At 46.7% G+C, this 26,763-nt stretch overlaps 1 protein-coding gene across 3 annotated transcripts in view; it reads left to right on the forward strand.

The window, feature by feature from the left end:
- The window catches only part of LOC119962931 (peptidoglycan recognition protein 1-like), a 28,353-nt gene extending 17,576 nt beyond the window's left edge, over nt 1-10,777 (forward strand). For all 3 annotated transcript variants that reach the window (XM_038791231.1, XM_038791230.1, XM_038791232.1), the window contains exons 4-5: nt 6,993-7,111; nt 10,230-10,777. In XM_038791231.1, coding sequence (XP_038647159.1) covers nt 6,993-7,111; nt 10,230-10,405 — 295 coding nt within the window. In that variant the 3' untranslated portion in view covers nt 10,406-10,777. The remainder of the gene's footprint in view (nt 1-6,992; nt 7,112-10,229) is intronic.
- The last annotated feature ends 15,986 nt before the right edge of the window (nt 10,778-26,763 follow it).

Below are 26,763 nucleotides of genomic sequence, written 5' to 3' on the forward strand. Positions count from 1 at the left end.
AGTATCAATTCAGCTAGGGCCTTATGGTGATCTTTGTGAGGGTTTCCAGGATGGAAGGCGTAGTGATCACAAAGATACACAAAGCTCTTTTAAAGAACTAAACTAATTTTATTAACACTACTAAATTTGAGTTCGACACTTATTCTGAATAGCAAACATATATGTAAAAATTAAACTACATTCACTAACACTATCTCTATCTCCTATTATAACTTTTATATCTTAACTAACTCTGCAATACACTATGAATCTTATCTTCGTCATAATCTCCTCCCCTAGCTTAAGAGCCAGTGCAATTTATAGTACTGTCCCTTAGCTCCCTCTAGTGACTAGGCTTAAAATAACATTAACTCTTCACATGCTGTACATTTGTATCATGTCATATCCCCCTTTTTTTTGAGAAAAATGTTGTCTATACATTTTCTTGTTTACAGTATTATACAGCATGTCAACAATGATAGAACTAATGTTAGATTTACAGATTTAATCTATTTGGAGGTTTCCTACATCTTGCAGACCTTCTTAATGTTACAACAGTGTTATTTGAATTATCTGGTTCATTTGACAATATAGCTTTTGGAAAGTAATTTGTCGGAAATATGAGTTGTTGACTCATGGTAGCTCATTCTGTGAATGTAACAGGTTGTTTGAGTTTCAAGAGGTCTCTTGTTTCTACAAAAAATCTTTCCAGATTCTGTTCTGATCACGTATGATCTTGGTATGAGTTCATTCAGTACTTTTGCAATGTCCATCCATCCACCTTCAGGATTATGAATGCATACAATATCACCTTCTATGAGTGTAGATAGTGGTTTGGAGTTTTTAATCCAAATACTTCTTTTGCTTACTCTTCAGTTGCTGCATGTTTTTATGCACGACTTGTTCATCTTTGTTTGTAACTATTAGAGTTGGTAACATAGTACGTATTCTTTGTCCCATCAATAGTTGTGCTGGAGAAAGCCCTGATGACAATGGTGTAGCCCTGGATGCTAACAGTGCTAAGTCAAAGTTCTTTCTGTCCTCCATAGCTTTTTTGAGAATCTGCTTCACAATTCCCACCACTTTCTCAGCTTTCCCGTTTACCTGCGGGCACAGTGGGCTATAAGTTACATGTGTGAAGTTATGGTCATTGGCAAATTGTAACCACTCCAGTCTGCTAAAACACGGTCCATTGTCTGTGGCAACAGTAACTGGTATGCCATGTCTGGCAAATACATTTTTCGTTGCCCTGGCAACTGAATGTGTTGTTACATAGAACATAGAACAGTACAGCACAGAACAGGCCCTTCGGCCCTCAATGTTGTGCCGAGCCATGATCACCCTACTCAAACCCACATATCCACCCTATACCCATAACCCAACAACCCCCCCCCTTAACCTTACTTTTATTAGGACACTACGGGCAATTTAGCATGGCCAATCCACCTAACCCGCACATCTTTGGACTGTGGGAGGAAACCGGAGCACCCGGAGGAAACCCACGCACACAGGGGGAGGATGTGCAGACTCCACACAGACAGTGACCCAGCCGGGAATCGAACCTGGGACCCTGGAGCTGTGAAGCATTTATGCTAACCACCATGCTACCCTGCTGCCCCCTAAGTTGAGTCGGATAATTTGATAACCTCCAGAAAATTTGAGTAATAGTCAATAATTATCAAATAATCACAACCTTAAAAGTAAAATATGTCCATTGCAACTTTTGTCCATGGTTGAGTAATTAGTTTGCTTTCCACCAAGGTCTGCTTACATTGGAGCCGGTTGGCGCATTTGGCATATCCGACACTGTTGATGTAGCTGTAGTTGTCTATATCCTTGTTGATTCCTGGCCAATACACCGATTGCCATGCTCTTCTACATTTTTCAATGCTGTGATGTCCTTCATGGATTTGTGCGAGAATGTCTTGTCTAAGGCATGATGGAATTACAATGCGGTCCCCTTTCAACAGAAAGTCATCTATTGTTATCAGGTCTTCTCTGATGTTGCGAAAGTTTGCACATTTCCCTTTAGGCCAGTCAGTGTGTACATATTGTATCACTTGCTAAAGTATCATATTTCGTAGAGTTTCTGCCTTGGTTATTTGTGGTTTAGCATCTGTGACAGGTAGCATTGCTGTGATGAAGTTGGCTTATGCTTTAATACTGAGTACACCATCAACAACTTTGGTATCCTCATGCATTGTGGCTCTAGATAACATATCTGCAAGTACTAAATCTTTCGAACTCCGGAAAGAGTTGGCAGCGTGAATTCCCTGCATCAGGTTTAGCTGGGGTTTACTGGGTTACGGGGATAGGGTAGATACGTGGGCTTGAGTAGGGTGCCTTTTGTAAGGGCCGGTGCAGACTCGATTGGCCGAATGGCCTCCCTCTGCACTGTAAATTCTATGATTCTATGATACTCCAATAAGTGAGGATTTTGTGTCATCCACAATTTCAAAATCAAGTGGAATTGTAATGTCACCACTCTGAACTATGAGGCAGTGAAGGATCTGAACTTTTCGTTAATATATTTCTGTGTCGCCGCACATATATTAATTGAACAGAACTTGAGAATGAACTTTAATTGGGTTTTAATATCAGGTTGCCACTTTTATTTGTGTGTCTACTGAAGATTTGTTTTCTTGTACAGAATTTTAAGACGTTTCCAACTTAGCCCTGCAGGAAGCTTAATCGAAATGATTGTCTCTCACAATTACAGATAGGTTGAATTCAAGACACATTAACAGTTCAAATCAAATATGCACAGTACATAGACAACTGCGCAATTTAAATTAGAATAATGATTTCACAGCTTAAGCAGATAGCATAGCATGATAGCATAGCAAAAAGCACTGTTCTTTCATCCCAATACCTAACTTTTAACGGGAATTATTATCTGTTATTATCTATGAAGTCTCAGCCGCTTCAAAGCTTTGATTGGTCTGAAATCATCCATAATTCTTCTAATTAGATCACACGATTTGTCTGTCAATTAATCAAAACATTATTTTGATAATCTAAGAAGTTGCTTCAGCAAATTCCTTTTGTGGGTGACTTCTGTAGTTATCATAGAATGGTATGTGGTTATCCTGGACACGTAGCTGGATGTCATCCAATTCTTTCTAAGACAGAGAACTACTCATGTCAGTTTCATTGTCAACCTGACCTTGCCAGCTATTGCTTTCTTATATCTGGTTCCATTTCAAACAGTCAGCAGTCAGCCATTTTATGCATGTCAAATATGAAATGCAGTGGCTGTAAGTCAGCCATTATGATCTCTTTAAATCATTTCTTTAAATTAAACCATTTTTACCTATACAAAAAGGTTAGTTTCTATCAGGTAGCATGAACCTTTTATTGTTATTTAATTTCCGTTGTAGTCTGTTAATCTACAATGTGTCTTTTTATATTTTGGACGGGTTCTACTTTGCCCAAATCCTATTCTGTTATCAGATTAGTGTGTGCACCAGTGTCCAATTTAAATTGTACCTCTGATCCATTTATGATCAATGTTTCTATCCAATCTTTATTTCTATTGGATAGTTGCCTTATTGGTTTATCAGCAGTATCATTTCCATTTGTTTTAGTGATTGCTTCTATTATGAAGTTGTCCAATGAAGTAGGCAAAGTGAGGTCAATCTTTGATTTTACAATTTTTCTTCTTCTTCCTTGTTTTGTATAGTGTGACTTTTTAATGCTGTTTTTATGCCTTTTTAAACTAATTCTGGTGTGTTGTGTTAAATCTGCATTGTGCAGCAAAATGATTGAGTTTGTTACATGTCATACATCTTTTTTTCAAATGCAGGACAATGTTGTTTTAAGTGGGAGTGTCCACAGCATGTAAATGCCATCACGTTGGTGACATCATGCATAAACCTCTCATGCGCATGCACAAATCGGCCAACTTCCGGTTTGCGTCCTTTTTCAAAGTGCACATGTGCGAACGGATCCTGCACATGTGCAGAATGTCAAATGTCCATGTCCTGTTTTCTTTCTTACCCGCGCCTGCGCAAAACGGCTACCTGCTGCAGCGCGATTCGTTTTATACTGTGCCCCAGAGGTAATTGTGCTGACCACGTTGCTGAAGATCGTGCCTTTTTCACGGGATCTGAATTCACCATATTCATTGGTGGCTTGCTCATTTGCTTTACAGAGGTTGATGGCTTTTTCTAAAACTTAACCAAAGTTAACTTTGGTTTATGTTCCCGCATTTGCTCTTCAAATATGCCAAACACAATTTGGTCCCGCAGGATTGATTCAGTAATTGAGGGAAAATTTGCAGGATTGCGCTTGGAGCCTCAAATCAGTTAGAAAAGAATCAAAAGATTCCCCTTTTAGCTGCACCCTTCTTTTAAACATGTATCTCTCATACACCTCATTGACCTGTTTTTTGCAATGAGATTCAAATTTTTCCATAACTTTCTCATGCTATTTTTAGCTTCATTTTCTGAGAAATCAAATTCTGAGAGTTCAAATGCCTGCAGACCTGCGAGATTTAGTAGGAGAGCTATTTTCCTAGTGTCATGAGCTGCTTCAAGTACAGAGGCAGAAAGAAAGACTTCAAACTGCTGCTGGAAGTTTTTACAATTTAAACTTAGTTTGCCGGACATGTAAACGTTATCTGGCTTTTGCACAGCATCCACTTTGTTCTTTGCAGATTTCCAGATGTGTAGCGATGCGCTGATTTATTTTCTTCCTTTTTTCTTACTGTTCGCTCTTCTGGAATACAGTCTTGGTACCATGTGGTGATCTTTGTGAGGGATTTTGAGGACGGAAGGCGTAGTGATCACAAAGATACAGAAAACTCTTTTGAAGAACTAAACTATTATTAACACTACTAAATTTAAGTTTGCCACTTATTCTGAATAGCAAACATACATGTAAGAATTAAACTACACTCACCAACACTACCTCTATCTACTAATTATAACTATTATATCTTAACTAACTCTGCAATGCATTATGAATCTTATTTTCGTCAGCTCCAGTTTAATCTTCTCCCCTAGCTTAAGAGCCACTGCAATTTATAGTACTGTTCCTTAGCTCTCTCTAGTGGCTAGGCTTAATATAACGTTAACTCATCACTTGCTGTACATTTGTATAATGTCACAGGCCTCATGTAGCAGTTTCTGTTCCTGGTCTATATGTCTTGTCAGCCTACTTCCAGTACCACACTGCACTAATTTAACACACAAGGCTAAATGTTCAAACACTTGTTTTTCTTTGCAGAATAGGTCTTTGAATTTAGAGAACGGTGCTGATAAGTTATAATTGCCAGAGAGGTGGATTGTTCCACACCAGTAGTTGTTCAACTTTGATGTCTTGCATCAATGGCTCACGGTTCATACATTTATTTCTCCCTCGTCGACTGTGAGTGTGATGCTAAGGCCAAGTCATGTGATGTACCAATGTCCCAGCATTCAGCATGAAATCATATTGGCTTGACATACTTTGATTATTTGACTAATACCCATGACTAAACTACAAACCAATTGTAAATTAAAATTAAAACTTTTCTACACTTTTGAGATCACAAAACGATACTAAAAAAGAAGATTTGCATCAATTCCATAAACAATTGGCTTTTTTATTCAGGTGGATATTAATAAGGAACACAACATGTAAAAAATATTTTTTATTTGTATACTGCCTTACACAGCAAGTAAGAATAAAACAAATGAAACTAGGAGTAGATAATAAAGCCCCAAGCCTGACCACTATTCAGTACGATGATAGCTGCGATCTTCAGCTTCAACTCCAGTTCCCTTCGCACCTGCTCCCCATTTCCCTTGTTTCCCTGACTGATCAGAAATATGTCATCTCAGTGTCAAATAATGATGGAGCATCCACAACCTTCTGGAGTAAAGAATTCTGAAGGTTTATAACTATTTGAATGAAGATATTTTTCTTCATCTCAGTCCTAAGCAGCACGGTAGCATTGTGGATAGCACAATTGCTTCACAGCTCCAGGGTCCCAGGTTCGATTCCGGCTTGGGTAATTGTCTGTGCGGAGTCTGCACATCCTCCCCGTGTGTGCGTGGGTTTCCTCCGGGTGCTCCGGTTTCTTCCCACAGTCCAAAGATGTGCAGGTTAGGTGGATTGGCCATGATAAATTGCCCTTCGTGTCCAAAATTGCCCTTAGTGTTGGGTGGGGTTACTGGGTTATGGGGATAGGGTGGAGGTGTTGACCTTGGGTTGGGTGCTCTTTCCAAGAGCAGGTGCAGACTCGATGGGCCGAATGGCCTCCTTCTGCACTGTAAATTCTATGATAAATTATTGGACCCTTATCCTAAGACTGTGCCTCCATGTTTTGGATTCTCTAGCCAGTGGAAAAATCACCTGTGTCTATCTTGACAAACTACTGCAGATTCTTGTGGGGAGGAGCGGAGCACATGGGGGTGGAGGTGTACCATGAGGTCAGCATCAAGGGCAGAGAAGTGGCTGTCAATGGCCACCCACCTGCTCCATGCCCTCGGTCATGTACAGATTGAAGGAACCCCCTGTCCCCCACTCCAGCTGACATACAGCCCGCATAATTTAACCATTCATGCAAGCTGTACGTCGGCAGACAAGCTTGGAGTTGGGAAGATTGTAGCGGAGGCAGTAAGAGATCCCTAAGTGGTTATTAATTTGCCACTTAAGGGTCTCAAATGGAGGCAGGGTGGGAAGGCGGACCACGGGCCTTCCTGTCCAGAATTCAGTTTCCTCATTGAAGGCGGGAAGGTGTTTGGTATCAGGCTCAATACCAACCCACCAAATTCTCAGGCTCTGCAGCCCAGGACGGAAGAATCCGGCCAACATTTTTTGTTATGTGTAATCTTTTCCCTGCTATGTAACATAAGGAGTTAAAGATTATTCTTAATTGATTTGCAGAATAACTTGACTTCAAACATGTTCAATTGTGTTATTTAACCAATGTTTTCTAATGCTACTAATTCATAAAGGTGGATATATATAGAATTATTTTACAAAGGTAAAATATATCTTAAAAGAACCTGTGCTTCTCTCTTCAGTTTCCTAATTGGCGAAGATGGAAATATTTATGAAGGCCGAGGTTGGACCAAAATGGGAGCCCATACCCGCGGATACAATGACGTCAGTCTCGGGATAAGCATCATGGGAAACTTTACGAGTGAGTAAATATGTTTGAATATTTTGCAAAACAACTTATGTTATATCAATGAAAACCTTATTAAACTCTCATGGAATAGACCATTATCTCCCAGTGATGTCAAAATATCAATAACTTGTTCTGAACAAAGAAAATTGCAGCAGAGGAACAGGCCCTTCGGCCCTCCCAGCCTGCGCCGATCCAGATCCTTTATCTAAACCTGTCTCCTATTTTCCAAGGTCTACTTCCCTCTGTTCCCGCCCATTCATATACCTGTCTAGATGCTTCTTAAATGATGCTATCGTGCCCGCCTCTACCACCTCCGCTGGTAAAGCATTCCAGGCACCCACCACCCTCTGCGTAAAAAACTTTCCACGCACATCTCCCTTAAACTTTCCACCTCTCACCTTGAAATCGTGACCCCTTGTAACTGACACCCCCACTCTTGGGAAAAGCTTGTTGCTATCCACCCTGTCTATACCTCTCGTAATTTTGTAGACCTCGATCAGGTCCCCCCTCAACCTCCGTCTTTCCAACGAAAACAATCCTAATCTACTCAACCTTTCTTCATAGCTAGCACCCTCCATACCAGGCAACATCCTGGTGAACCTCCTCGGCACCCTCTCCAAGGCATCCACATCCTTCTGGTAATGTGGCGACCAGAACTGCACGCAGTATTCCAAATGTGGCCGAACCAAAGTCCGATACAACTGTAACATGACCTGCCAACTCTTGTACTCAATACCCCGACCGATGAAGGCAAGCATGCTGTATGCCTTCTTGACCACTCTATCAACCTGCGTTGCCACCTTCAGGGTACAATGGACCTGAACTCCCAGATCTCTCTGTACATCAATTTTCCCCAAGACCCTTCCATTGACCATATAGTCCGCTCTTGAATTTGATCTTCCAAAATGCATCACCTCGCATTTGCCTGGATTGAACTCCATCTGCCATTTCTCTGCCCAACTCTCCAAACTATCTATATTTTGTTGTATTCTCTGACAGTCCTCCTCGCTATCTGCAACTCCACCAATCTTAGTATGATCTGCAAACTTGCTAATCAGACCACCTATACCTTCCTCCAGGTCATTTATGTAGATCACAAACAACAGTGGTCCGAGCACGGATCCCTGTGGAACACCACTAGTCACCCTTCTCCATTTTGAGACACTCCCTTCCACCACTACTCTTTGTCTCCTGTTGCCCAGCCAGTTCTTTATCCATCTAGCTGGTACACCCTGAACCCCATACGACTTCACTTTTTCCATCAACCTGCCATGGGAAACCTTATCAAACGCCTTACTAAAGTCCATGTATACGACATCTACAGCCCTTCCCTCATCAATTAACTTTGTCATCTGAATATCATTCATTGCAAATGAAAGCAAAATACTGTGGATGCTGGAAAACTGAAATAAAAACAGAAAATGCTGTATAAACTCAACAGGCCTGGCAGTGTCTGTGGAGAGAAACAGAGTGCGGAATTTTCCCAAAATTAGACTAAATGTCATTCTCGGAGCAAAACCTGGTGTGAATTAGACCACAATCGTGAGGTACTTTTAAAAAATCCCCACGTGAGAAATATTGAGCCTATAACTCACCTTGATGAGTTACTCAGTGCACCTTGTAGATGGTACACACGGCTGCCACTGTTTGTCGGTGATGGAGGGTTTGAATGTTTATGGAAGGGGAAGCAATCAAGTGGGCTGCTTTGTCCTGGATGCTGTCAACCTTCTTGAGTGTTGTTGGAGCTGCACTCATTCAAGCAAGTGGAGAGTATTCCATTACATTCCTGATTGTGCCTTGGAGATGTTGGATAGGCTTTGGGGGGATCAGGAGGTGAGTTACTTGCTGTAGGATTCCTAGCCTTTGACCTGTCCTGGTAGCTACAGTATTAATGTGGCTAGTCCAGTTCAGTGTCTGATCAATGGTAACCCCCAGTATGTTGATTGTGGAGGATTCAGTGATGGTAATGCCATTGAACATCAAGGGGTGGTGGTTAGATCCTCTCTTGTGGGACATGGTCATTGTCTGGCCCTTGTGTGGTGCGAATGTAACTTGCCACCTGTCAGCACAAGCCTGGGTATTGTCCAGATCTTGCTGCATTTGGACATGGATTGCTTCAATATCTGAGGAGTCGCAAATGGTGCTGAACATTGTGCAGTCATCTGCAAACATCTCTACTTCTGACCTTATGATGGAAGGGAGGTCATTGATGAAGCAGCTGAAGATGGTTGGGCCTAGGACACTACCTTGAGGAACTCGGTGTAGTGTCCTATTACCCTAATGGCCAGCTCACAAGCAGGGATCAGCCAGTGGATGGTGGGGATCACAGAAAAATACAGTGCACAAAATGCCCTTCAGCCCATCAAGTCTGCACCACCACATGAAAGGCACCTGATCTGCTAATCTTAATCCCATTTGCCAACACTTGGCCCATAGCCTTAAATGTTAAGATGTGCCAAGTGCTCATCATAAATGATGTGAGGCAACCCGCCTCTACCACCCTCCCAGGCAGTGCATTCCGGACCATCACCACCCTCTCGGTAAAAACGTTTTTCCTGAAATGCCCCCTAAAGCTCCTGCCCCTGACCTTGAACTTGTGTCCCTTTGTAACCGACCCATCAACTAAGGAGAACAGCTGCTCCCTATCCACCCTGTCCATGCCCCCCAAAATCTTGTACACCTCAATCAGGTCGCTCCTCAGTCTTCTCTGCTCCAGTAAAAACAACCCAAGCCTATCCAAACTTTCTTCATGGAAACATCCTGGAAACATCCTGGCAATCACATCCTTCCTATAATGCAGCGACCAGAACTTCACACAGTACTCCAGCTGTAGCCTCACTAATGTTCTGTATAACTCCAACATTACCTCCCTGCTTTTGTAATCTATGCCTCAATTGTTAAAGGCAAGTATCCCGTATGCCTTTTCCCCCACCCTATTAACCTGCTCTTCTGCCTTCTGACAAATAACGACACACCATGAAGGGAGTTAGAGAACTAGTAAGGTTCTGCCTTATAGCGCAGCAACTTTAAGCTATTTTCATCTATTTCAATTTTGATATAATTTGTGATTTAACTCAATTTTCTTGAAACACAATTTGGATTCTATTATAACATCTCTGAATTGTTTCAGGTGTTGTACCAAACAGCAAAGCACTGAATGCTGCCCAGAGTTTGATTCAATGTTCTGCTTCAAGAGGCTATCTGTCATCGGTATATATACTGAAGGGCCACAGACAATTGAGACCAACTAATTGTCCCGGAAATGCACTCTACCAAGTCATACAGACATGGCCTAGGTGGGGCTAATGAATGCTGTCTGCTCTGATAGCTGCTTCTTCAAATCTGCCTAATTGCTCTGGTTTGATCTTTGAGACTTTTCAGGAATTTACAAATCATGTATGAAGAAACCTGAAAAAATACAAAATTTTTGCATTTCTATACGAGATTCTGTACATATTAAAATCAATGCAATGCACATGGTGATCCTCAGTTTCAATAGTTTGCAAGATCTGGCCAATCTAACAAACATTTGATGCTTAGAGAAGTATGATTTATGTAAGTACATTGTCTATGCAGGCAGTACATGAATTTACATTGAATGAAGCCATTGGCATTTCATTCTGCAACATATTGCACCAAATGATCGCAATAAATTTAACTGAAAATATAAATCCCAAATTAGTGTGATGTCAGAATGTTTCAGTGTTGATTTGTTGTGTGTGTCTGGAAGGCCATCTGCTGGTTAGAATGGAAATATACCGTCAAGGATTTGAAACGGAAGCAAACAATTTAAAATTTCTGGTCAACACCTACACTCACCTTTCAGTTTGTATGAAAACAATATGAATTGATTTAATTGTGAATCTTGTCAAGAATATACTTCAAAACATTCCTACACACCTAGGATTTTATTTGAAACTGCCTCATGCTTAGAAATCAAAAACCAAAAAGGAGCAATCACATTGCTGGCAGTGTTCTATAGGCCCCTTAACAGTCTGAGAGAAATAGAAGAGCAGATATGTAGGCAGATTTCAGAGAAGTGTAAAGTAATAGGGTAGTAATAGTGGGGGATTTCAACTTCCCCCAATATTAACTGAGGTAGCCACAGTGTGAAAGGTTTCGAGAAAGCGGAATTTTAAAAATACATCCAGAAGAACTTTTTGAGCCAGTATATAAAAGGACCTACAAGAGAGAGATATACAGCAATTGGATAATGAGAAAAAGGGAGGCCTATAGTAGATATCGAAGGCTCAAAATAGCAGAGGCCCTAGAGGCGTATAAGATGTTTAACAGGGAACTTATGACGGAAATAAAGAGAGAAAAAGGATATTTCACAGGAAAATGAAGGAAAATAGAAAATTGTTTTACAAGTACATGAAGGGTAAAAGGATAACTAGGGAAAGAGACGGGCCGATTACTGGCCACAATGGTAATTTGTGTGTGGAGCCGGAGGATGTAGGTAAGGTTCTAAACAAATTCTTTGTGTCAGTGTTCACTTATGACAGAGCACCACCAAAAAAGGACAACAGTACCCATACTTCCTCAGGAAACTAAGAATATTCGGCATGTCCACACTGACTCTGACTAACTTTTACCGATGCACCATAGAAAACATCCTATCTGGCTGCATCACAGCCTGGTATGGCAACTGCTCGGCTCAAGACCGCAAGAAACTTCAGAGAGTCGTGAACACAAACCTGCCTCCCATCCATTGACTCTGTCTATACCTCCTGCTGCCTTGGGAAAGTGGGCAGCATAATCAAAGACCCCTCCCACCCGGCTTACAACTTCTTCCATCGGGCAGGAGATACAAAAGTCTGAGAACACGCACAAACAGATTCAAAAACAGCTTCTTCCCCGCTGTTACCAGACTCCTAAACAACCCTCTTATGGACTGAACTGATACTACACTCCTGTATGCTTCATCCGATGCCGGTATCTAGGTATTTACATTGTATACCTTGTGTTGCCCTATTATGTATTTTCTTTTCATGTACTAAATGGTCTGATTGAGCTGCTCGCAGAAAAATACTTTTTGCTGTACCTCGGTACATGTGACAATAAACAAATCAAATCCAGATAATAAAATTGAAGTGATTAACACAGACTGAAAGGACGTTCTGAGTGGTCTTGCAGGCTTAAAGGTAAACAAATATCTAGGGTCAGATGAAATGTATCCCAGGCTGCTGGGTGAGGCAAGGGAGGAAATCGCAGAGAGCTGGCAACCATTTTCAATTCCACTTTGACCACAGGAGAGGTGTCGGAGGACTGGAGGATTGCCAATGTGGTACCATTATTCAAAAAGGGAGGAAGGGATAATTCAGGAAACTACAGGCCAGTCAGTCTAACCTCAGTGGTGGGGAAACTACCGCATTTAGAGAGGCAGTGATTAATTAAGAATAGTCAGCATGGTTTTTTTTAAGGGGAGGTCATGTATAAATGAGGGAAATGCATTTGACATAGTCTACTTAGACTTCAGCAAGGCTTTTGATAAGTCCCTCATAGGAGGGAAGGTAAGAGCCCATGGGATCCAAGGACATTTGGTAAATTGGATCCAAAATTAGCTGATTGGCAGGAATTGGTTGAGATCTGTTTTTCTGATGGAAAGCCTGTGTCCACTGGGATCCTGTAGGGACCAGTGTTGGGGCCCTTGCTGTTTGTGATTTATATAAATGATTTAGGTATGAATGCAGGAGGGTTGATCAGTAAGTTTGTGGATGATATGAAAATTGGTGGGGTGGCAAATAGTGAGGAGGATAGCCTTCGATTACAGGAGAATATAGACAGACTGGTCAGATGGGCTGGTCAGTGACAAATGGAATTCAATCTGGATAAGTGTGAGGTGATGCACTTGGGCAGGAGAAGCAAGGTGAGGAAATACATGATAAATGGCAGGACTCAGGGATCACTGAGGATCAGAGAGAGCTTGGTGTGCAGGTACATCGGTCCCTTAAGGTAGAAGGGCAGGTGGATACAGTCGTTAAAAAGGCATAGGGTATACTTGTCTTTATTAGCTGAGGCAGAGTTTAAAAGCGGGGTGGTTATGCTGGAACTGTATAAAACGTTGGTTAGGCCACAGCTGGAGTATTGTGGGCAGTTCTGGAATCCACATTTTAGGAGGGATGTGATAGCATCGGTAAGAGTGCAGAGGAGATTTACCAGGAAGTTGCCTGGACTGGAGACTTTTAGCCAAGAAGAGAGATTGGATAGATGGAGTTGTTTTCCTTGGAGCTGAGGAGACTGAGGGGGGGGGGGGGGGTCACATGATTGAGATTTATAAAATTATGCGGGGCATGGATAGAGTAGACAGGAAGAAACTTCCCCCCGGGGTGGAGGGACCAATGACCAGGGACACAGATTTATGGTGAGGGACAAGAGGTTTCGAGGGGATGTGAGGAAAAGCGTTTTCACCCAGAGGGTGGTGGGATGCTGGAACCCGCTGCCTGAAAGGGTGGTGGAGGCAGAGATCCTAATAACATTTAACAAGTATTTGGATGTGCACATGTTGGAAAATGGAATTAGAATAGTTCGGTGGTTGTTTCTGACTAGCACAGATGCGATTCCCCAGCCTCGTTGCGCCCTCGCTCAAGCGAATCAAGGCCGGTGAATAGTGGGAGAGGCCAAAAACGGGAACCGCGCCAGGCGCCAAACAGTTTGCGATGCAACCGGCCCGCTCAGTTAGGGGAAATTGGGATCTCACCGAAGCGTGGGGAGAAACCAATTATTACCACTTAAGCCCTATTTTCATACAATTAACGGGAGGGACCCCACAACCAGCAGCCTCGGTCATTCAGCGGCCTCCCCAGCAAATGGTCACGTGGCGCTAATTAGTACTTCTTTTGAAAAACATGAACCTGACGGAAGAGCTTCTGTGGGGAGCCGAGGAGGTGAGTGGCCATCTTTGCTCACAAAGAGCCCGGGGGTGCTGGACTTGCCACCCCGATGCTCAGTGGGGGGTGGGGACCCTCGGCTGGGGGTGAGTGAACCGCCGGCAGGGGTGGACCGCCATGGGAGGGTGGGAGGGAGGTGCTGAAGCGGGGTGTGCAACCGGGAGGGGAAACCGCGTGTGGCACCACCATGCCAACCCCTGGATCGTGTGTACCTGTTGAGGGGGTAACCCCTGTCCATGCCCATCTGCCCCACCGACCACCAATAACCCGACCGACTGCCGAGGCCTCTGTTCATGTGGCCATTGCTAATCGGGAATTGGCAATCGTGGTTACGTGAGCACTTCACACAACCCAAGTGGATCCCCGTGGGTGGAAAGGCCATGTAGCATGTGGGAGTCATTGCCTAGCATCCCAATCAGACCGTGATACCTGGACACTGCGGGGGGCAACACCACACACGGAGCAGCCAACATCCGAACACCCAGCGGATGGGACACAGCTCCGGTGACATGTCCACGGTTGGAGAGTGGTTGAGTGCCACGGGGAGGGGAGATGTCTGGAGAAATTAGCCAAGGGTTCGGCGTTCAACCCGCATTGCGGAAGAAGATGACAGAGGCATCAAACTAGTTATGCACAAAGGTGTTTATTGTGTTTTACTATTCCCCACCCTCCTGATGGTGCTGCTCCCTTCCCCACCCTCCACCCCCTCACCCCCTACCTACCCCTCCACCCACTCTCCCAGTGCCCTCAGTGATCCTCAATGTGCTTGGCCCTCCGAGCTCCACCACTATATTTAGATGTGTGCCCGGGATGCACATCTGAGGTGGAGGCAACCAGCTGCTTACCGCATCCAATGGCGTTCGATGGCGGACGTCCTCTGGAGGCACTGAGGCCAGAGGGCCCCGGCTCACTTGCCGGCAGCACTTGTACAGCCGTGCCACCCTGTCCCGTGTGCTGACTTCGAGATGCGGCCACATCAGAGGGGTGGAACTCGGGGGAGCTGGTGGCCACTGTCGCCACTCCATAGGTCGGATCCGGGTTTTCACCCAGTGCCCCCTCCTCCCTACCAGTGCCCCCTCCTCCCTACCAGTACCCTCAGGGCCCTGGGGTTCACCTTGGAACGGAGGGGCAGCTGGTTTGAGCCCCGACTGCACCTGCATCATCTGGCTCTGCCAGCCCAAGCGGTTTCCCATGGTCTGCATCATTGTGTTGACGCCCTCGGCGATGTTCCTCAGTGACAGGGACATGCTCTACAGCGCCTCGGCAATGCCCACCAGCGACTGGGAGACGCTCCATAGTGCCTCGGCCATTCCACCTGAGAGCGGGGCATGTCCTGCAGAACCTCATCCAGGTCGGCCTGGTACTGGGTGACATCCCCTAGCGAGGCGAATATTCTGCCGAGACCCTCAGCCATTGCCGCCATCAACCGCGTGACGCCTTGGGCACGTTGACTAGTGATGGAAACGTCGTGTCCCAGGCTCTCCACTGTGGCCGCCACCCTGGCAGTGTTGGCCTCAGTGCCACACATTTGTGGCGGAAGTTCCAGTGTCTGTAGCCTCTGGGACTCCTCCAAATGGCTATGGATCTGCTGGAGTGACGCTGACATCTTCCTCTGAATGTCCTGGCCACATCCTAACTCTCTTCATCAGCTCTGGGATGACCTCTTCCGCAGGCTTAGCATCAGGCTGGGACCCGGCTGTCCTGGGATCCAGCTGACCTCCGACTGCTGTCATGCCTGGGGGTTCCTGCCTCCATATGATGTGCATCAGCAGCTGTGTGGTACTCACCAGATGGTGCCCCAGAAGCCTGACCACTAACATTCCCCACCGCGGTGCGTGTATCTACGTTGGTGGAAGGTGAGGACTGCTATGAAGTGACTATTGTGGTGGCATCTTTGGACCTCTCCTCCGAGGTGGTCTCCTGGGAGGCTGGAGAGGGGGCCACCCAGGATGGACTGGCGCTGTCGGCTGGAGGACCTGCGGGAGAATGGACATGTGGTCAGTGGGAGCGATGGGTCAGTCAGTAAGGCAATAACAACTCATGTTTGACAGATCCCCTGGGGAGAGGTCCTCACCTCTGCGGCGTCCGCTAGCCTCCGCGTTGGTGACCGCTGCGTCCTTAGCCACCCTAGTCTTCTCCAGGGCATGCTCCTTGAAGGTCATGAGGATCCTGATGTCCGGCACACCACCGCCAGTCTGGGCCCTCTCCTGGCGATTATGGGACAGCTTTTCCTGAGGAGACACAGAGAGGACATTGTTAGCCACATGGGTAGGTCACTGTGTGTGAGGAGGAGTTGGAGGGGGGGTGGGTGGATGCTCACATGGGGTCAAAAGGTCTTGGGGTGGGGAGAGGGGGGGGCATTGGTTTCTACGCACCCGTTGATGGGCGCGATTCTCCGCTCCCCACGCGGCCTGGGAGAATCGCAGGAGGGCCCCCGACATTTTTTATGCCCCCCTGACGCCCCCCCGTGATTCCCCCCCCCCCCCCCCCCGGAAAATCGCCGCTCGCTGTTTTTCACGGCGAACGGCGATTCTCTGAGCTCGATGGGCCGTGCGGCCGGCCCTTCACGCCCGTTTCACGACGGCGGCAAACACACCTGGTCGCTGCATTCGTGAAATGGGCGGCAGATGCCCGTTTGGGGCATCTAGGGTCCCGATTGGGACGGGAGCACCACGACTGTGCTCGGGAGGGGACAGGCCCGTGATCGGTGCCCACCGATCGTCGGGCCAGCGTCCAAAACGGACACACTCTTTCCCCTCCTCCGCCCTGCAAGATCAAGCTGCCACGTCTTGCCGGGCAGCTGAGGAGAAAGATGGCCACCGCGCACGCGCGGGTTCGTGCTGTCTGCGCGATGAAGTCATCCGCGTATGCGCGGGTTGGAACCGGCATCCCGCGTATGCGCCGATGACTTCACATTCTCGGGGTGACAAGGTCGCTGCCGAGAAAGACGGAGGCCCGCTCCTAGCCCCCCGGGTGGGGGTGAATTAGGTGCGGGGAGCGGGCTCCAAAGCCGTCGTGAACCTCGGCCGAGTTCACGGCGGCCTTCACGAATTCGGCCCCCTGCGGAGAATTCCGCCCGTGATGTCCAGTGTAGGTCATTGACCTTTTTACTGCACTGGTGGCCAGTCCTCCTGGTCACAGTCCAGGAGCTCACAGCCACTGCCACATTATCCCAGGCAGCACTGGCTGCCCTATGGCTGACTCTCCGTGACCCTCGGGGGAAACAGGACATCCCTCCTGGCCTCCGCAACATCTAGCAGCCTCCCCAGGTTAGCGTCCCCGAATCTTGGGGCTGGTCTCCTGGACGCCATTATTATGAGCTGGCTGGGGTTAGCTGAGCAAGTGCAGGTTGAGTGCCCTTTGACCTTGTCAGTGGGAGGCTAGGAGCGCGGTGCGGGCGAATCAGCTGGTGAGCCTTCATTTGCGCCGAGAAGCCCGTGAGGCCTCATTAAGTGAACCAATTAACATTGAATTGCTTTGCCGGCCTCGCTGGGCTGAGCGCCGGGAAGCTCGTGGCAATTCCCGCTCGCTACCACACTTAGTCATTTTTTCCGAGAATCGTACCCTGTGACTTTGTCTAGTGTACAAGAACCTCTTCCACAGCCTTTGCAAATCAACAAACAACTATGTTACAGCCTGTATGAGTATAAGGAAGGTTTTAAGAAGTGTATAGATTGTTTCTGTACTGAGAGATGTTACCACGTGCAGCAGCTGCTGTAGCAGACGAGATAATATGGTATATCACAGCTTGTCAATGCAGGACTGTGTTTTCCACCTCAATTACATCTGTTATTTCATTTCGCTCACTATATCTTTTTATAATATCACTTCTGTCATTTAATCATATCCTTTCTTCCACCTAATCAAAGAACATTCTTTCTCACCTCCACCCCACCAACTCTTGCCACTATTCCGTCTTAGAAGCTGCTAAGTGCTGATAAAAAGTTATCTAAGCGACACATTACCCCTACCTTCCTCTCATCATAGCTCCTACCCGGCCAGCTCAGCATTTCCAGCATTTTCTGTTTATATTTCAGAGCCCAGCCTTCCCAATATAGATCTGTCAAATCATTGGGGCTGCAACCTCTGAGCATCCCAGCATTGGATTGGAGGAGGGAGGGGTACCTAAAGGGCAATCCCTCTCGCAAGTTAAGTATTTGCATTGCAATTGCCCAGAAGTGCAAACTTCCCCAGAGCAATTGCACTGTGCTGTGAACTATTCAAAAATGCGATTTAGACCTTAAAACCATGAGAAACAGGAACTGGGGGGAAGCCTGCTCCACCAATTAATAAGATCATAACTGATCTAACATTCACCAAGTCCAACTTTCCTGCCTTATCTCCATAACCCTTATTTCCCCAACTGATTAAAACCTATCGATCTCTACCCTGACAATTTTCAAGGACTCGGCCTCCACAGCTTCCTGAGATAAAGAATTCCAAAGATTCCCCACACTTTGAGAGAAGAAATTCTGTACTGCCTCTAATGATCACATATATTTCCTTCAATAAGACTGTACACGGTATTCTAAATGTGGCCTCACTTGTACCTTGTACAGCAGCAACACCTTTACTTCTATATTCCAACCCCCTTGAAACAAAAGCCAGAATTCCATTTGTCTTCCCTATTACCTTCTGTACCTCTGTACTAACTTTCTGGGTTTCATGAATAAGGACACCAAATCCCTTTGTGCTACAGCTTTCTGCGAATCTTTCTCCATTTAAATAATAATCTGCCTCTCATTCTTTCTTCCAAAATGAACAATCACACATTTTCCCACATTTGCCAATTTTCTGCCCACTCACTTAACCTGTCAATATCTCCAAGTTATTTACATCCTCCATACAACCTGCCTTCCCTCCCACATTTGTATCATCCACAAATTTGGTCACAGTACACTCTGTTCCTTTTCCTCCAAATCATTAATATACATTGTGAAGAGCTGCAGTCCCAGCACTGATCCCTATGGCACTTTCTGGTTGCTGCCCATCAAACTGAGAAAGGTCCCCTTATTGCTACTTGCAGCTTCCTGTTATTTAGTCAATCCTCTATCCATGCTTGAATACTACCTCCAACGTCAGGAGCTCCTATCTTATGTCGTAGTCTTTTGAATGGCAGCTTATCAAATGTTTTCTGAAAATCCAAATAAACAACATTGACTCATTCTCCTCTACTTACTCTGGCTGATAAATCTAATAAATCGCTAACTCCGAATGGTTTCAATAGGGTGACACTTATAGTTAATCAGAAATAGTTAAAATAATTAAAACCTCTTCTAACTTTTGGATAACTATCATAAAGACCCAGTCCAAACCCCCCCCCCCCCCCCCGCCCCAAGGGTCTGCCCACACACCTGAGCAACCCCTCCCCCAGAGACTCTCCGACACCCCAGGGCCTAGGGACTCACCTACACACTAACCATCACCCATGGTTCCCCCCCCCCCCCCACCCCAACCATGGACTTCTCCTCCCCCCCCCCCCCCTGCGCAAAGTATGCACCTGTCAAACTTTCGCACCTGATTGACTGGTGTTGCGGATGTCATCTGTTCCAGTTTAGAATGACACTGAGGCATAAATTTTCAGAGCCATAATGAATTTGAGAACCACAGACAAGGTTGTGTGTCTGTGCCCGTGTGCTGCTGTTGAACCAGCAACGGATGATAGAACAGCATAAGAACTTCATGGTAAAGCGGAGCCTCTGCACACACACATCTTGCTGACGTTTTGGGCATGCACACCCACAGGCGTGGGACCAGAGCCTTCTACAAGGTGTCCTTTTATCTCTAGCTGCAGCTGCTTGCTCCTGGCCTGTTCGCTCATCTCCCCTTTTCCAGGCAGAATGTCAGAGAAATTAACAAATCCATTGAAACCCAGTTAGAAGTTTGCCAGGAAAGTCATGCCAAAAACCTTTCTGCTCACTCATTAAATTACTTGCAGAAATTAGTATTGTCAATTCCAGCAGCCAAATGTCCCAAAAAAAATCACAAAAGTAGGACACAGTCTAAATAAATTATCCATGAAAGAAGCAGATGCTCTATTTAAATATCACCAGAAATGGCACCCTCCAGATTGATCTCAATCATGATTTTGACTGATTTAGAAATTGGTGACTAGAACACCAGATCTGTCAAAGGGTGTGTTGGAACCAACAATTCTACGGACACGTGCTTGTAGGATTAGAATAGCGGTTTTAATATACTTACAACAGAGCCAGCCTGTTAGCCGTTGAACTTTTGGTGAACTGGCTGGCTGACCCTGTGGCACGGATCTTTATACAGCAGCTCCAGGGGGAGGAGTCCTGGGAGGAGCCAAGGGAGGAGCCCAGTAAAAACTCTCGAGTACTCCCCCTGGTGGTCAGGTAGAGCAACTGCACTTACAATATTGATACATGTATATACAGATTATAATACCGTGTGAATCGCATTCACCACATTCACCCCCTGTGAAAAAAATCGAGTCCGGTGGCTCACAGAGTTAGTCTGCCTGGTGGACGAATTGTTCATTTCGATCTGCGGAGCACCGGGGTTGCAGCCTCTTGCGGTGGCTGGGTGGGTGTTGAGAGCTGGGGTACGATGGCAGACTCCGGGGCGGGTCTCGTCCAAACTTCATACACCTCTGGCTCGACCGGAGACTGGGGGCGCTGGGGGTGGGCTGGTGCTGGCACGTGGAACCGGTGGGGCGAGCTTGCGGAATCGGGGGCGCGAGGGGGCAGCAGCATAGGGAACTGGGTAAGGGGTGCCTCAGTGGGGGTAGGGGGGGGGGCTGGATCCAGCGGGTGCCAGGTCCCGAAGGGATACTGTGTCCTGGCAACCGTCCGGGAACTCCACGAATGCGTACTGGGGGTTGGAATGGAGGAGGCGCACCTTTTCAACAAGGGGGTCAGTTTTGTGCCCCCTGACGTGCTTCCTCAGGAGGACCGGGCCTGGTGTCCTCAGCCACGCCGGAAGTGAGACCCCCGTGGTAGTGCCCCTAGAAAAAATGAAGAGCCACTCGTGAGGGGTTTGATTTGTAGCTGTACAGAGGAGGGATCTGATTGCGTGGAGCGCGTCTGGGAGGACTTCTTGCCATTGGGAGACTTGGAGTTTTCTAGACCGGAGGGTCAGTAGGATGGTCTTCCAGACCGTCGCGTTCTCCCTCTCCACCTGTCCGTTCCACCTGGGGTTGTAGCTGGTAGTCCTGCTCGAGGTGATGCCCTTGTCGAGCAGGTACTGACGCAGCTCGTCGCTCATAAAGGACGAACCTCGGTTGCTGTGCACGTAGCTGGGGAAACCGAACAGGGTGAAGACACTATGCAGGGCCCTAATGACTGTGTGGGAGGTCATATCGGGGCATGGAATGGCAAAAGGGAATCGGGAGAACTCATCGATGATGTTGAGGAAATAGATGTTCTTGTTAGTGGAGGGGAGTGGCCCTTTGAAATCGATCGCAAGGCGTTCAAAGGGCCTAGAAGCCTTGACCAGGTGGGCCCTGTCTGGTCTATAGAAGTGTGGTTTGCACTCTGCACAGATCGGGCAGTCCCTGGTGACCGCTTTTACCTCCTCGTTGGAGAAAGGCAGGTTTCGGGCTCTGATGTAGTGGGCGAGCCGGGTGACCCCTGGATGGCAGAGGTCCACGTGGATGGCTTTCAGACGGCTAATCTGCGCGCTGGCGCATGTCCCACGGGATAGGGCATCCGAGGGCTCGTTGAGCTTCCCCGGTCGATATTTAATATCGTAACTATAGGTGGAGAGTTCGATCCTCCACCGAAGGATTTTATCATTTTTTATTTTGCCCCTTTGCGAGTTGTCAAACATAAAGGCAACCGATCGTTGGTCGGTGATGAGGGTGAACCTCCTACCTGCGAGGTAGTGCCTCCAGTGACGAACAGCCTCCACGATGGCTTGCGCTTCCTTCTCGACAGAGGAGTGTCGGAGTTCTGAAGCGGATAGGGTACGGGAGAAAAATGCAACGGGCCTCCCTGCCTGATTTAAAGTAGCTGCTACAGCTACCTCTGAGGCGTCGCTCTCAACCTGAAAGGGAGTGGATTCATCCACCGCCCGCATGCCTGTCTTGGCGATGTCCTCCTTGATGCAGCTGAAGGCCTGGCGCGCCTCAGCAGACAGGGGAAATTGTGTGGCCTGAAAGAGTGGGCGGGCTTTGTCCGCATATTGAGGGACCCACTGGGCGTAGTACGAAAAGAACCCCAAGCACCATTTGAGGGCCTTGGGGCAATGAGGGACGGGGAGTTCTAAGGGGCGCATGCGGTCTGGGCCCAGGACTCCGTTCTCCACAACGTAGCCGAGGATGGCCAGTCTGTTTGTGCGGAAAACACATTTCTCCTTGTTATAAGTGAGGTTTAATTTCTGTGCCGTCTGGAGAAAACGGTGGAGGTTGGCGTCGTGGTCCTGCTGGTCATAGCCGCAGATGGTAACATTGTCCAGATACGGAAACGTGGCCCGCAGCCCGTACTGGTCTACCATTCGGTCCATTGCTCGTTGGAACACCGAAACCCCGTTAGTGACGCCGAAGGGAACCCGGAGGAAATGGAAGAGGCGGCCATTGGCCTCGAACGGCGTGTAGTGGCGGTCCTCCGGGCAGATTGGGAGCTGGTGGTATGCAGACTTCAGATCCACCGTGGAAAATAGCCGATATTGGGCGATCTGATTAACCATGTCTGCAATTCTGGGGAGAGGATACGCGTCTAGGAGCGTAAAGCGATTTATGGTCTGGCTATAGTCGACGACCATGCGAAATATTTCCCCGGTCTTGACGACCACCACCTGAGCTCTCCAGGGACTATTACTGGCCTCTATGATCCCCTCACTGAGCAGCCGTCGGACCTCCGATCGGATAAAGAACCTATCCTGTAGGCTGTATCGCCTGCTGCGAGTAGCTACTGGTTTGCAATCTGGAGTGAGATTGGCGAAGAGAGGAGGGGGGGGCGATGCGCAGCGTGGCTAGGCTGCAGATAGTGAGTGGGGGCAGGGGCCCGCCGAAGCTGAGGGTGAGGCTCTTGAGGTTGCACTGGAAATCCAGGCCTAATAAGAGTGGCGCGCAGAGGTCAGGCAGGACATAAAGTTTAAATTTTGAATAACTAACGCCTCGAATTGTGAGCGTAGCGACGGTGCGTCCTTAGATTTGGACTGAGTGGGAGCCCGAAGCGAGGGTGATAGTTTGGCTCACCGGAAAAATAGGAAGCGAACAGCGTCTTACCAGCTCTGGGTGTATAAAGATCTCGGTGCTCCCGGAGTCAAAGAGGTTGAACTTTCGGTGAACTGGCTGGCTGACCCTGTGGCAGTGATCTTTATACAGCAGCACCAGGGGGAGGAGTCCTGGGCGGAGCCAGTACAAACTCTCGAGTACTCCCCCTGGTGGTCAGGGGGTGCAACTGCACTTACAATATTGATACATATATACAGATTATAATACCATGTGAATCACAGTCACCACAGGGTGCTTAATAGCTGCAAGATGTTAATTAACGTCCTTAAATTGGTAATCTCAGATTAGAAACAGCCTCACTGGATGCCTAAATGAAGCCCAGTTCATAGAGGTGACGGACAAGCTGTGTGAGTGAAACATGGCATGTCAGATTACAAAAATAAAATGGAAAATGCTGTAGAAACTAAGCAGAACTGGCAACTTCTGTGGAGAGAGAAACAGAGATCGGGAGTTTCCGGTCTGGACCCATCGCAGGCGGGACGGAAAATTTCTTGATCCAGCAAAATGTCCATTGACTTTCGTGGCAATTTGGTTGAACTGGAAAATCGCGGTTGGAGTTAACATTGCAAGTGTAATATGACTCTTTTTGGAACTCATGTGAGATCACATGATGTGGACATCACGGTAGCACAGTGGTTAGCACTGTTGCTTCACAGCTCCAGGTTCCCAAGTTGAATTCCGGCTTGGATCACTGTCTGTGTTGTAGCCACCTGGGTTGGCCACTTCCCGAGTTTAAAATGGAGATTCGCAAAGAACGCAGGGAAAATTGGACAGTATGAGAAAACAAGCAGTTTGCAGAGTTCTTCTGTATATTCGAGTTGCAGAAAGCAGACAGCATCGAAACCAGCAATCTGAATATTAATGAGCGATTCCCAGACACAATGGTAACAATCAAGAATAGCCAAAGCAAAGCTAGACTTCTCGTCGCCAGCAGGAGTCTAAGACAAAAGAGGCTAACGAGCACCCAAGGAACGCCCAGCGATCAGGGAACAGCCCCAGTATTGGGGGAATTCAAACCGATCGACTGGTACATGATCCAATCGATTGGAGTCAGGTACGGGGTCCGCCCAAAAGGGCGCGAAGCCCCTGGGCCTATAAAATACAGGTCCCAAGTTCAATTTGCTCTCATGGCAGTTTCTCTCGATAGACTTCTCGGCAGGATCACGCAGCAGACCGAAACAACACTTAACCCTGAACTGCCTTGCAGCTGCACCACCAAGTAAGTGTTCAGTCAATGCACACTACGAGATAGGCGCTCCTGACCCTTAGTCCATACCAGTTGGAAGCCTGCAGCCCCAGGATTGAACAGGAGGCCATTGTTCCCTGACCCGGTGGGCTCTCTTCCAAAGATAAGTATTGGCCTGCAGCGGTAGAGGTAGTCTAGTTTCGTAGTGTTTATGCATGAGTAATGATTAACTGTATATAATAAATGTGTTTTCATCTGAACCTTAATAACTGGTGTACTGAGTTATTGATCAGCACTTGAACTTGAACCTCGTGGTGGTATCATAAAGATACCTGGCGACTCTAGAGCAAGGTAATAAAACAGAGTCAATTGAGTGTAAAGTACACTCTCCAGAATGAGCAACAGTGTGGAGTCTGCACGTTCTCCCCGTGTGTGCGTGGGATGGGGTGGATGTGTGGACTTAGGTAGGGTGCTCTTTCCAAGGGCTGGTGCAGACTCAATGAGCCAAATGGCCTCCTTCTGCACTGTCAATTCTATAAAAAAAACAACCTGACTTTCAGTGTCAGGTTATTTGAGGTTATTTGAGGTAAAACAGGTGCTCCCAAGTTGAAATTTTCCTTCTCAATCTTTATTGGCAGGTGTGGTGGGAAATGTATGTGGTGGGGTGTTACAAATCACTCAGAGAATCTGAGCTGCTTGGGCAAAATAGAATTGTACATGCAGGGTGTGGTCTGGAGCTATGGATAGTGATGTTCGAGGCTTCAAATTTCTTTCCATCACATGGCTGACCAGGAAACGCTCCCACTCTTGATGCCTGCCATCGGTTTGTGTTGAAAGTATTTGCAAGTTGATAATCAACCTGTTTGGCTGCGTTATGTACCTTCCATGGCCACCAAGTGCCGTGGTGGAACTCAAACCCAGAGCTTCTATGTCACAAGACATCCCCGGCAAATGCAAATACTGGGCTCCAAAAATAGCAAATGAAATAAATTATCAATTTATTTGTTTAAAGACAATTAAACCCCATTGTATATGCAATATACTGTCAAATCCACCCAGTATAAAAGAGTCTGAGGCGGAGTGAGAAGGGCAGAAGTGTCACAGGATAAAAGAATGCGAGGAGAGTGGAGGAGACACAGGGTAAAAGAGCACAAGGGAAGTAGCCAGTTTTTTTTTCATTTCTCTCCTGGAACCTGGTTAATTTATTAGTTATTGTAAAGTTTTAGCAATAGTAAGATTTACTGACAGGAGTAACGCTCATTAGAAGTAGTAGACTTTATTAATTAAGAAAAATAAATGAACACATAATAAGGATGGTAGCCAGGGGAGTTATTGCAGCTACTGTTTGTGTGTGGTGGTTGCCAGTATAATCCAAGGCAAACACATCTGTTTAAGTGTCCGTGGCTCTAGAAGCTTCAACTAATAGTCAGTGAACTAGAGATCGACACTGCGATGCATCAGGGGAAAGTTACCTGGACACTTTGTTTCAGAAGGCAGTTGCATCCCTTAGAGTTATGGTTTTATGATAATCTGACTTGGTCAGTGGTCAGGGACAAGATTGTGTTACTGGGAGGGAGGGCAGGTAAGGGGTGGAGGAACCTCAGCCTACTGGACCTAATATTGGGAAATGAGCCCAACCAGGCGACCACAGTTTCAGTAGGGGAACATTTGGGGAATAGTGATCATAATTCTGTAAATTTTCGAATACTCATGGGCTGAGGGGCCAGTTCCTGTGCTGTAATGTTCTTTGTTCATTGTTCTAGAAAAGGTTTTAATCTAAATAGCAGGAGCAAGGGATCAAATTTGGGAAGATGTGGTAAATCAAAGAGTACAGACAGGCAGGAGAGAAAGGTATTAATATGGGAAACATAATACGACCGTGATAGGAAGGGACAGAGAGCACAGATCTAGGAGTAAACCAGTGGATAAGGCTAGAGTTTACAAAGACCACATGGTTCGGTTGGAGCGGCAGTTGGATGCATTTAGGAGCATGCAGGCAGCGGAGAGTGTCATAGATAGGAGTTTTAGAGACGTGATCACACCCAAAGAGCAGGCAGGCAGAGCAGGCAGTGTGCCGCTAAAAAGGGCAGGCAGTCAGTGCAGGAATCCCCTGTGACTGTCCCCTCTCCATCAGGTATACCATTTTGGATACTGTTGGGGGGAATAGAACAACAGCAGCCAGAACAATGGCACCACAACTGGTTCTGTTGTTCAGCGGGGGAGGACAAAGTGCAGGAGAGCAATAGTTATAGGGGACTCCCTAGTAAGGGACACGGATAAATGCTTCTCTGGACATGAAAGGGACCCCAGGATAGCATGGTGCCTCCCTGTTGCCAGGGTCAAGGATGTCTCTGAACGAACACAGGACATCCTGAAGGGGGGAGTG

The sequence above is a fragment of the Scyliorhinus canicula genome, chromosome 3 (assembly GCF_902713615.1).
Source record: "Scyliorhinus canicula chromosome 3, sScyCan1.1, whole genome shotgun sequence".
NCBI classification, from domain to species: Eukaryota; Metazoa; Chordata; class Chondrichthyes; order Carcharhiniformes; family Scyliorhinidae; genus Scyliorhinus; species Scyliorhinus canicula.